The sequence below is a fragment of the Mixophyes fleayi genome, chromosome 12, assembly GCF_038048845.1.
Source record: "Mixophyes fleayi isolate aMixFle1 chromosome 12, aMixFle1.hap1, whole genome shotgun sequence".
Lineage (NCBI taxonomy): Eukaryota > Metazoa > Chordata > Amphibia > Anura > Limnodynastidae > Mixophyes > Mixophyes fleayi.
Genome location: NC_134413.1, coordinates 59,946,794 through 59,959,941, shown reverse-complemented (window position 1 = coordinate 59,959,941; position 13,148 = coordinate 59,946,794). Strand labels below are relative to the sequence as shown.

The following is a 13,148-nucleotide window of genomic DNA, read 5'->3' as shown; positions in this document are numbered from 1 at the left end:
CCCAAAGCACTTGTAGTGCTACAAATTGTTTTGGACACTGCTGCAAAATAGGACTTTTTTCCCAGCCAGATAAATTTCTGCAAAAGAATGGGGGACACCCCAAAAGCAAATGGAAGTGCTAAATATATTGTTTTTACAGTGCTGCACAATAGTACTTTTTTCACAGCCAGATAAATTTCTGCAAAAGAATGGGGGACACCCCAAAAGCAAATAGGAGTGCTAAATATATTGTTTTTACAGTGCTGCAAAATAGTACTTTTTTCACAGCCAGATAAATTTCTGCAAAAGAATGGGGGACACCCTAATAGCACTTGGAGTGCCAGAAACTGAACAAAAAACCCTCCTCTCTTCTCCTCTTACTGCTGTAACAACTGGTATTAAAATGGTATTGAATACAAACAATAATGCGTCCAATTACTGCACTGTCCCTGCGCTGATATAGCCAGTGTGACCTAACCCTGCTTTCTCCCTCTGTCAAATGGCGATGGATTGCTGTGGAGGCTGGTATTTATGCTTTTTAAATCTCGCGAGATCCGAGCTCAGAAAAACGAATACGTCACAATGACGTTTTGCCTCGATTTAGAAACCGAATGGGCGGGAGAGTACCGATCCTGCTCGGCTCGATACTCGGATACCCTAAATTCGGTAGGATTCGGATCTCGGGGAACCGAGCCCGCCCATCTCTAATAGTAATGATCTGTTACAGAAGGAGTTTACTGATGTACCTAGGGTAAAGAAGTGGAAGTCCTGCACTCCAGCCTATACTAAATAGCCCCTTGACAGAAGATCCTGAAGTTATCCTGGAAGTACTCACCTACCCCTATTTACCAGTTTAATAATACACTGACACTCTCTGCTATGCACACAGTAGGCACATACAGTATGCTAAAAGTAATACATACCGTTCATCCTGATACCAACTCAAATTCTGCACATAACTGATCTTATAAATGTTCATCTGAGTAAAATTAGCCATTTTGCTGATCTAGGTGCAGTTCATATGTTGCTATATTTTTAATTTTAAATTCCACTTTACCAACTTAAACTTTGTTTTTTTAATGTTTACATAATAAAATGGTCATCCTGTAAATTCAGAGGTTATCACTATGACATTTGTTTGACCTAGTAAGTAAAGCTTTAAATAAATCTGCCCCTTCATCTGCCATTCATCATTTGTGTCTGACATTGTATGTTAAGAGATTTGTCAGAGTGCCAGGACAAATTAAATCAGTCCTACAAATCTTCAGCCAGCCACTACACAAGAGAGCAATAACCAGCGACAGGTGAGTGAATATTTTATCATTAATATGTTTCTGAATTTTCGTTCATTGTTTACAAATAAAGATGTTTTTTTTTAAATATTATCATCATCAGCATTTACTCATGGAACACTAATGTATATGTCTACCTTCTAAAGAATAAAATAATATTTTAAGCAAGATGCCTTAAAATGGATTGGCAATATAATTGGAATATAACTAAGACTATAACTAAATAAACTATAGTATAGAATTGAACCAAATGAATGAGTGCTGTTTTATGATTTGATATTCCAGTGTTATTTATACTTAAACCTACACTAGCCCCTATGGAAACGATTTTAATAATTTGCATCATCCTCTAGCCAAAGCCCCGAGGGCCTGCTATGTGCAGTCAATTTTCCTGGGGCTCTGTTGGATACATCATTCAGAACTGGCAAATCAATTTATTTCATCACTTTTAAAAGAGCTGTGGACGGGGGAAGTGTGAGCAGGAGGGCTAAACATAAGCCACAATCTCTAGCTTGCAGAATTCAACTTATTACAAGGCAAAATATGATTGGCATGGACACCATTATTATTATATTTTTATTTAAAACACTGTGTAATATTACGCAGCGCTGTACATTGAGGAATTATGACATGACTCATACAAACTACATACACTGACATTATACAGAAGGTAAAGATGGCCTTTCCCAAATAAGCTTACAATCTATTAGGTGCAGGGAACACATGATATATAAGGTAGAGATTCTCAGGCTCGTGTTCCTCTGAAACCGAACACACCCGAACTTAGGGGATTCGAGTATCGAGCCGAGTCAGCATGGTACTTTCACGCTTTTCGGATACCAAAACGAGGCAAAACGTCATTGTGACGTCGTCGGATCTCGCACGTTTTGGAGTCTATAAATACCGCCCTCCACAGCGATCTAGCGCCATTTGAGAGAGGGGTACAGAAGGGGTAGGATAGAGTGTAGAGCAGTTGGGCAGGCAAACTTACAGAAGGGAAAGAGGAGGGCGATAGAAGTGTTAAAGAAAGCTCCACTGCTAATTGTCATTGCTGAAATACAAATATACTAGTAATTGCAGGCTTTTTTTCTGAATTTGCACCAAAAAGTGTAGGGTGTTATATACACCCAAAGACAAGAGCTCCGTTGCTCAATTTGTCATTGCTGAAATACAAATATAATATACTAGTCCTTGCAGGCTTTTTATTTTCTGAATTTGCACCAAAAGGTTTAGGGTGTTATATATACCCAAAGAAAAGAGCTCCATTGCTCAATTTATCATTGCTGAAATACAAATATACAAGTCCTTGCGGGCTTTTGTTTCTGAATTTGCACCAAAAAGTGTAGCGTGTTATATACACCCAAAGACAAGAACTCCATTGCTCAATTTGTCATTGCTGAAATACAAATATAATATACTAGTCCTTGCAGGGTTTTTTTCTGAATTTGAACCAAAGGTGTAGGGTGTTATATACACCCAAAGACAAGAGCTCCATTACTCAATTACTCAAACTAAAAAATGACAGGGACGTGCAGGAGATGCTGCCTGTGGCCTGTAAAATATCTGGACATTTCCGGCATTCGGCAACAGTGTGTAGGAGATTGCAGCAGCTGCAAGAGCAATTTAATTTGCCTTGCCACCAACTGAAGCAAGGGGTGGTGGCAAGGTGGAATTTCACCCTGTATATGCTTCTGCATATGGGGGAACAGAGAAAAGCCATCCACGCTTACTCCACAAGCCATGACATTGGGAAACAAGGGGGGATGGATTTTAGTCAAGCACATGTCAGACGCCGTCCCCGCTGATTCCCTGTCAGACGGGGAACGGACGTCTGACTTCTCTGTCGGCTGCCGCGGGACTCACTTCCGGGTACTCGGGCGCATGCGCCCTGTCCTCAGTTATTTGCTAGGCAACGGGACGCCGATTCTCCTTCCTGTTACGCCTCCTCCTCTCCGCCAATCACTGCAATCAGCCCTCTATTTAAACCTGTCTCTGGCGCCATTAGGGTGCCAGAGTAACAGGTTCACCACCAGTGTTCCTGGCTTCCACACTACCTTGTTTTCCCTGAGTATCCTGCTTCCTGTTTTCTGTTGTGACCCCGGCTTGGCGACCATCCTCTTCCTCTGTTTGACCCATTCTGTACCGTGACTTCGGCTTGGCGACTACTCTACTGGATTTCCCTTTTGTACCTGATATCTCTGATTGCTGTGACCCGGAACCGTCTGACCTCTCTACGCTACACTGGTTACTGGCTAATAGGACCGCGACCTGCGTGCTTTCTGCTGCGAAGTCCAAACCTCCTTGCGGGGGTCCCTGGTGAACACCAGGGGCACGTTAGACTCCTGTTTGACCAGTTGCGCTAATACCGGTTAGTGTCTATTTCTCTTCAGCCTTCATAGGCCTACAGCGTGACAGCACAGTGGAGAATATTTTACGTGTTGTGCAAGGTGCTGAAACCATTTGAAGAAATCACCTGTAAAGTGAGTTCAGACACTGCGAACTTGAGTCAAGTTATTCCCTTAATTAGACTTTTGGAAAAGCAGCTTGAGAAACTGATGGAGGAGATTAAACAAAGCAATTCCGCTAAGTATGTCAGACTTGTAGATCAAGTACTTTATTTGCTTCGCCAGGATCCAAGAGTTATCAAAATCTTGAAATCGGATCACTACATTTTGGTGACTGTGTTTGATCCTCGGTTTAAGATCTATGTCTTCTCCTTGTTTCCAACTGACCCAGATCTGAAGAGATGCAAGGAGCTCCTGGTGAGCAAGATGACAGCGCAAGCGTTACGTGACAGGACGGCGTCTCCTCCTTCAGTTTCTCACTCAACTGCTGCTAGGAAAAAACTTAGCTTTCCCAAGAGACCCAGGGATGATGCAGATGACTCTGCACCAAATTTTGACATCTGGTCTGGTCTAAAAGAATTGACCAAAAAACATGACACCTCTGCTGTAACTCCACCTGATCTTACTATCAACATCCAATGGATGGTGGAGGATTATTTTCACAACAGCATATAAATAGACACATCAGACAGTCCCTTTACATACTGGGAGGAAAAAAAGGGAATTTGGAGACCCATGAACCAACTCGCTTTGCACTGCCTAAGCTGCCCACCCTCCAGTGTGTACTCGGAAAGAGTTTTTAGCATAGCCGGGAACCTTGTTAGTGATCGGCGTAGGAGGCTACTTCCCCAAAATGTGGAAAAGATGATGTTCATAAAAATGAACTGTAAGTTCCACGAGGAAGACCTTTCCTGCCAATTACTTCCAAATACTGAGACTTCTGTAACGGTGGATTCCCGCGGTGATATAGTAATAATGTGTGATTATGATGTACACACTGATGAGGGTGAGGCTGAGGCTGAGGAGGATGACAACAACATCTTTCCACAGTAGAGTTAATTAACAGCACTGTTACCTTAGGTGGCTTAAGGCCATTGTTACCTTGTTTTGTGGGGGCCCCAGCAAACCAAGCACTTCAGCCACAAGGAGTGGCACTTTTGTGGCTGAAGTGCTTGGTTTGTTAAAGTGTGCATGTCCTTTTTAAGACCCAACATAAGGGTGGGTGGGAGGGCCCAAGGACAATTCCATCTTGCACAACCTTTCCTTTCTGCCACTGCTGTGTGCCAATGTGTCCTAGATGTGGTAGGAACTGCCGGGTGTTTGAGTCATTGCTCTCTCGCTTACCATCCAGACAGATTGCTGCAGTATTTGTCCAAAAGTATATGAAAATAATATTGTGACCTGTGAGGTGCTCATAATTGACTGCAAATGACTTGAAATTAGTGTTATTGAGGTTTATAATAATGTAGGATAAAAAAAGCAAAATGACGTGATTTTAGCATATTTTAGCAATTTTTCCAAAAAAATACAGATCCAAAACCAAAACACACAAGGGTGGTTTTGCCAAAACAAAAACACTAAGCTAATCCAGATCCAAAACCAAAACCACTTCACGGGGGTCAGTGAGCATCCCTAATATAAAGTAGTGGAATAAAAATTGTATTTGCTGGTGGGGAAAGTGGATGGCTGTTGTTAGGCACCAGCATTATCAACATCCATTAATAAAGCAGTCATTGGCAACTGGCATTTCTATGCAGCCACAGGTGGTGTAATATGGTTAGAATGAGGAGAGACAGCAGGAGACGGAGACATGAAACATGATGAGCACCAGACTCCCCCAAGCGTGTATGTGTACACATAACCTGATAACTCACACCAGTGGGTTTGACTTGACTAGGGTTTTGTCATGTGATCTGATGTCATAACAACATGCATTGGTTGCATTTAAAACCACACAATGGCCCACTCTTCTTGTTCTATGCCTTTGCTTTTCTCAGCCTTGCTGCTGCCACTAACGCCTCACTGTAAAATACTAGGGATCATGTGTGGGTGCAATTGAAACTGTAAGCAATTTGCACATTCATTGACTTTAATGCAACATGTAAAACCCTGGAAACCTTAGTAACCAGATGGGACCAGTAACCTGTTAGTCTTATTGTCAATCAGTATAGGCTGCTTGAAGCTAGAACTGCACCCAGGCTTGTTATAGTAATAAGTAGAGATGGTCACTGACCCCCGTGTTTTGGATTTGCATTCGGTTTTTGATCTGGATTACCGTCGTGTTTTGGTTTTGGCTTTGCAAAACCGCCCTTGCGTGTTTTGGTTTTGGTTTTGTTTGGTTTTGTTTTGCTATTTTCGAAAAAAATACAATTTTTTTGGTCTAAAATAACCTAATTTAGTGCTCCACCAGTTTCTTAGATAAGTGAGGTAATTCTAAAGCTAATAAATTATGAAAAAAAACAGTTTAATCCCTGGTAGGTCGTCCTTAATTCAAACACTTGTCTGCAAATTATACAGACAAACCTGGTTGTCTACCTCCTCTATCTTTGATTATTGGCAATGTAGCCATCGTCTTTGGGTGTATATTACACCCTACACTTGTAGTTGAACATTAAAAAAGCAGCCTGCACAGACTGTGGAACTAGAAAGTAAAATTAAATGGATCACGGTAGTTTGGTGGCTATCTATGCCCCCCCCCCCCGCCCTCCACTTGTAGTTGAAGAAAAAAAAAGCAGCCTGCACAGACTGTGGAACTAGAAAGTAAAATTAAATGGACCACGGTAGTTTGGTGGCTATCTATGCCCACCCCGCCCTCCACTTGTATTTGAATATAAAAAAAGCAGCCTGCACAGACTGTGGAACTAGAAATTCGAATATACAAGGAAATAGACAAAGGCAGTTTGGTATCTGTCTGCATCATCAGACCCCCCCCCCATTCACTTGTAGTAAAATAGAAAAAAAAAGCAGCCTGCATAGACTGTAGAACTAGAAATTCGAATATACAAAGAAATGGAAAAAGGCAGTTTGGTATCTGTCTGTATCAGACCCCCCCCCCCATCCACTTGTAGTAAAATAGAAAAAAAGGCAGCCTGCATAGACTGTAGAACTAGAAATTCGAATATACAAAGAAATGGACAAAGGCAGTTTGGTATCTGTCTGCATCAGACCCCCCCCCCCCATCCACTTGTAGTAAAATAGAAAAAAAAGCAGCCTGCATAGACTGTAGAACTAGAAATTCGAATATACAAAGAAATGGACAAAGGCAGTTTGGTATCTGTCTGCATCAGATCCCCTCTCCACTAGGAGTAAAATAGAAAACTATTCAGCCGTTATATAATCTAGAATATAAATAGAAATGGAGAAAGGCAATTTGGTATCTGTCTGCATCATAATCATCAACATCCTCATTAGCGCCCTCGTCACCTCCACAAATCTCCCCCTCATCCCCTTCTATTTCCAAAGTGGCATCCTCAATTTGTGTATCATCGGCTACACTCGGGCTGTTCAGGTACACATCAGCAGAACTGCTGAAAGGGCCCTTCTTTATGGGTACACTAACATAATGCTCACGATTAGACATACCACTGTTGGATGGACTCTCCACAGGGATTGGTGTCATTTGTGAATCAGAGCAAACATTATCCTCTAATGCCTTACTGTTATCTTGCAGCTCGGCTTTGACGCGTAACAGTAGTTGTGCACCAATTGTAGGCTCGGTAACTTTTTGGGATCTGCCACTAATGGCCAAAGGTGAAGGCCTCATTCTCTCTTTGCCACTGCGTGTGTATAATGGCATGTTGGCAATTTTTTTTTTATCGGCACTTAACTTTTGCTCAGTAACACTTCTTTTTCGCTTCAACACAGTAAATTTTTTTTGTTTTTGTTTTTTGGACTGATTTCGAAACACTCTGTAGTTTGACATCGCATTGCCCACATGACGTACTGGGAAGACTAACATCAGGACTGGTGACAGAACCTGGTTGCTCATTCTGCTCATATGTGGACTGCTTTGAATCCATTCTCAGCCAAAGTACTTGTAGTGCTAAAAATTATTTGGTAAGATACTGCTGACAGATAGTAATTTTGACAGCCAGAAATATTTATGCACAATTAGGGGGGACACCCCAAAAGCACTGGGGAGTGCCACATATTGAAAAGAAAAAAAAAACCTCTATCCTCCTCTCTTCTCTAGCGATTTTTGTTACAACAATTGGAATAAGAATATTGGATTCTCTGTCCCTGCTCTAATCAGCCTGTGACTACACCCTGCTCTCTCCCTCTGTCAAATGGCGATGGATTGCTGTGAAGGCGTGTATTTATAATCTTGAAATATCGCGACAACCGAGCCCCGAGATCCGACGACGCCACGATGACGTCCGGCCTCGATTTGGATTCGGAGCGGGCAGGAGAGTACCGAGCTACTCAGCTCGGTACTCGGATATCCAAAGTTCGGGTGGGTTCGGTTCTCGGGGAACCGGACCCGCCCATCTCTAGTAATAAGTTCAAATAAGCAGCAGTGACAAAAAGAGAAGGGCTGGACTCAGAAGGGCTGCTAGGTATACGGAGTTAGGTTTTCTTTTGCCAAATTCCCACACATTTATTTTGCTTATAAATTTTTATAACATGAAAATACTAATAATAATGTAATTAGTAAAACATACTGTGTGTCAGTACTTTTTTTTATAAAAAATAATCAGCAATATGTTTCAGGGGATTTTAACCTTGGCCAACATTTTTCTTACAGCTCCTGTTTTTTTAAAGCAGGAGAGAAGTAGTAGTAGTAGCTTTCAGAGTTGTTCCAGACCCACACGATAATGTCACAAATTAAAATCAAGTTTAAACCTCAATGGTTCAGTTATTTGACCCCAAATTTAAGCAAATGCTACAACTAAAATAATTGGCTAATACTGACAAATTGAGATGAGCGAAAAATACAGTGTGCAAGGAGGCCCATCCTTTTTTATATGCCAAAAGCAATGCCTCTGTTGGCAAAAATGAAATACTTACAAAAACAGATCATCCTTATCGCCATCATTGTTCCCTTTTATCTCCTCTGCCACACCTTCAAAATAGCAAAAGAGCAAAGGCCATGCTCAAATACATACTGTCTCTACATCTTTCACAACTCACAATCCCTCCACCCCCAAAATTCAGTACAAACATTCTAAAAAGTGAACCAAGAAGGCAAATGAGGTTGTGGAAGGAATCAGTTACCAGGTTACTGAGAAGAACAACACATGATGGAGTGTGTAATTGTGAGTTTGGAGTGTGTGTTTAATTACAATCAGCCCAAAGAGTTCATAACATTTTAAATAGCTGGTGATATGTTGCAAAGTCAATAAAATTTTTCATAACAAACTACTCTAATTTGAGGGTTTGACTAAGCCATCAATGGTTCTATTAAGTGTAATCAGGCTGGCTTGTACTGAGAAGCCAAGTGCTAAAGTTATTATGTGCTTGGTATGGAAATGTATTGACTTCGGAGAGAGATATCATGTTTGGGTCTTGCAACTGCCTGGAGACAGCTAATCTTATGTTAATTAAGTTTTTTCATGTCAAGTGACCAACATGTCTGTCTAGCCTGAAAGAACAGGAGGGGGTCATTAGACTTGCTGATAGACTCCCTAGGTTTGTAAGACTTAAGCTGGGTACACACTACACTGTTTTCGTCCAATAATCGGCTCAAACAGCCGACATACGACCGCTCGTTCAAAAGTCGGGCCAGTGTGTGCAGTGACACGATGGTCGAAAGTCTGCCCAAATGGACGATTATCGCTTCATTTGGTTGGTCGTACCGTTTCATATTTTCGTTCCAATCTCGTTTCCACTGTGTAGTGTGTATAAACTTCCGACCGATCCACAACAGTGAATACGAAAGTCGCTAAAGGGACGTCCGCTCTTCCCTTTATCAACCTAAACAAGGCTAGTGTGTATGCAGTCCATGGACCAAGCGATCGGAAACATCGATCACATGTAAAATCGCTCGGCATAAAAAGTTGGTTGAAATTTCTGTAGTGTGTACCCAGCTTTAGAATGCAAATGATCACAGATGAATGTGAATTTTGCAAGTTAAATTGGGTTAAAAGCAAGATTATAGAGATGTTATATCATGATGGTAAACATTCAATAGAAAACCTCAGACGTAGTGGCACCGCTAGCAGCAATGGAAAAATGTGCTAAACCCCTCCAGGTTCATTTATGTGCAGGCTGCATGAAGCACATGGACTGGTTAGAGAGGCAGAAGGCTCTTTACCTCCTGCCACGGTATCTGTGTAAATCTGTATAAAAGTGGACTGTTTGACCATGTAATGTAGTATTATTCCATCTGTACCTTTCTGGATGCCACTAGTACATTCAGTTAGTGGATGTAACTGTCCTTTTCAGGAGTTCCTGAGCTAATAAACATCAGCTAGTGTCCTCTCACAGTGAAAACTGCCAGCTAGATATCCTTGGATGTAATCATATCCGTACAAGGATCAAATGTAAAAAAAAAGCTCCTCCTCACTCTCTCCGTGGCCCCCAATATATTTAAAATACATTAGTGTCTCCTTACAAGGTATCTTTTAGTGTCCTCCTGTCATGAATGGAAGCCCTTACTGCCGTGTGGAGTAATGTTCGTGCACGGATTGACAGCCGCACCTCAGTTGTGCGGTTAGGGAATCCTGTGATGTCAGAAGAGGTTGCTAGTTAACCGTTCTTGATTATAATTGGTACCAACGCGTTTCGTCATAGAACATGACTTCATCAGGGAGTGTGCCAAAGATCGGATACTGTGTTTAAGTAGTATCATTGTCCAATAGAATGTTAAAGGCATCAGCTTGGTTAATAATGCCCAGAGAACTTGGTCCTCTGGCGAAGATTCAAAGACAATATTATATTTGTATAGCGTTGAGATGAGGATTCCTTGACACAATTCATTCAAAGTATGAATAGGCAATAGCAATTTGGAGTTCACCACAGTCATTAGAAATGACCACGCCATATTCCTCGATCTGGAGATAACAATAAAAGATTATAAATTGGAGGCCAAATCTGTTCATTTATATTTTCATACTGGTTGTGAGTGCGTTGTGGGAGTGTTTAGGAGCTAGTGAATGTATGTGTGGCAGCCATCTTGTTTGTTTTGTTATTACTGTACTGTTGCCTTTGATTATTATCTTACCCATTGTCGCATTTATCTCATCCAGAATATCCCCATATTTAAATTTGCTTCTCCCATTTATTTCCCCCAAAGTAAACACCCAGTTGATAGTTTGCAACCACAGTGTGTGGTACACTATTATTAAGAGGGCTAGTAAGGTTGGGTACAAGGGGCTTCCCGAATCAACCCCAAGTGAATTCAGTCACAGTCCGCATCCCACCATACTGCGTAGAAGATTCTGGTGGAGGCACTGAAGAGAGAGATAACATTTCACCACTCTTTTCGGTGTGCTAGGGAAAGGGGAGTTATATAAGCATTTCCTGGAGAACCTGAATATTTCATAAAGATAATGACTGAGGTTCATAGCACTATAGCTAATGCAAACAACTTTTATGTGCATAATAGACATGCACCAAAGCATTTCAGCATCTAGAGGATACCAGACTTGTGCATAGCTCTTTTGTCCCCTCGGTGCTAGCTGGTCAGTGCTGTCCTGAAAACTGAGCCACAGTATTCACTCTTCTGTTAAAGCAGGGACCAAGACAATGTTCTCCTGCTTTTTACAGGTACACAAAGTGGCAAGGTCTATGGAGACTTCTACGAGCAGAGCTGCAGGTCGATTCTCTGTTCAGCCTAACAGGAGCTGTAACTCCTAGTCAACCCCTAATCCTGCACCAATGTTGGTGGATGTTTAAGCAGGGTAGCAATTCTGACAGAAGGGGTAGGCTGCACTAAGTACACCAATTGGGACTAGATTTGACTGGGTCAATGGGAAAAGGCTTTATGAGTGCACCCAGCTCATTTCTCCCATGGCTCTTCCAAGAGTACATAACTCTGTTCATGCCAACTGGAAAATTTACAATACAGTTATTACATTTTAATATATTTCAGCAGGTGGTAGTTCTAGCCATAGGGCAATGCACATCTCATATTTAGGATTCAACCACAATATGCAACAATCTAATAGCTGTTTCAACAGTTTCCTTAACACTGGAATATTTTCCATAGGAGATATCTGACATGCACACCAAGACAGACTCACAAAGAAGCCCTCACCTTTGGAATGTGCTGTGATACCACCCTGCCTATTACAGAATAAACGTTAAAACAATAACAGGTATATAAGCCTGCGAGCAGGTCCTTCTCACCTTGTTGTCTGTTTTACCCAGTTTGTTTATTAGTTTACTATATTTGTCCCCAATTGTAAAGCGCTACGGAATATGTTGGCGCTATATAAATAAATGATGATGATGATGGGATACAATGGGATGATAACCCCTCCCTGTTGGCCAATGCATACAGTTTGTGAAGATGACTCAATCCCCCCCTTTGCTGCCAACCTCAATAACATGTGAGTTGCTGCATACAGGCTCACTTAAAAATACAATACAGTCACTGTATTACAATATTATACCAGGAACACTGTACTAATAATAGGAATAATGTTATATCTGTAAACACACTTGACTACATTTAAAAACATGTACAACAGCAAACTTCAAAATAAATTCAACACAATTCATTGATACATGTAATTACTACCTTATTGCTGAAAAGGCAGTTTCAAGCTGGATTAATCTTTATTTACAAAATGCACTGCACCATGGTCTTTTCACATCCTCCAACTGGAAGTGGTCCACGGGTCATGTGGCTCTCTAATGTGTTTTTCTGGCTCCCGTCAGCTCTAAGAACCTTCAAAGTCTCTAAAGTAAAACATCATTCTAAAACAGTATTTGGTCTATGTGTACATAGTTCTAACATTTACAGTATACCTCTCATTTCCTGTAAATATTCTGACAGGATGATCTAGAGGTCCATGAAGGACAGCCTCTCATAGCAGAGAAAACAAACCAAATGCAGACCAGACTTAAATCTGGTTACCCCCTTCAGACAGCAGTAAAAGTTTCATGTAAACAAGAACTAATTCTGGTTGCTATCTAATAATAGCTGCTATCATTCTAGCTTTCACATGATCCAATGGGGACTCTAGTTATGCCACTGCATTCAGTATTACTTGTACTGACCCTCCAATTATTATTATTATAAATTAGTACACTTTGATACATACATTGATACAGAAAATTTTGCCTAAGCTGTTTATTGCATCAGTCAATGTAAAGCGCTACAGAATTTTCTGGCGCTATATAAATAAATGTTGATGATGATGTTGATGATGATATGTGTGTGATCTCTTTTAATTACTACTTTGTTTAATAACAGTGGATAATGACCATGCTGAGAAGTTGTGCCAGGCTGTTCCACAAGAGCATTGCTCTGTGTAACCTTCCCACTCATCACCACACTGTTACTTCCTTTCCCTGCCACTTCTCAGTGAGTATTTAGTGTATACTTTTCTGTAGAACACTGCTTGCAATAATTGCGCCCTTCATT

The 13,148-nt window shown here is 41.1% G+C and overlaps 1 protein-coding gene across 2 annotated transcripts in view; it reads left to right on the top strand.

Annotated features, from left to right (window-relative positions):
- The first annotated feature begins 1,205 nt into the window (after positions 1–1,205).
- The window catches only part of LOC142109198 (acyl-coenzyme A thioesterase THEM4-like), a 32,826-nt gene continuing 20,883 nt past the window's right edge, over positions 1,206–13,148 (top strand). For both annotated transcript variants that reach the window (XM_075193290.1, XM_075193291.1), the window contains exons 1-2: positions 1,206–1,283; positions 12,978–13,088. In XM_075193290.1, coding sequence (XP_075049391.1) covers positions 12,984–13,088 — 105 coding nt within the window. In that variant the 5' untranslated portion in view covers positions 1,206–1,283; positions 12,978–12,983. The remainder of the gene's footprint in view (positions 1,284–12,977; positions 13,089–13,148) is intronic.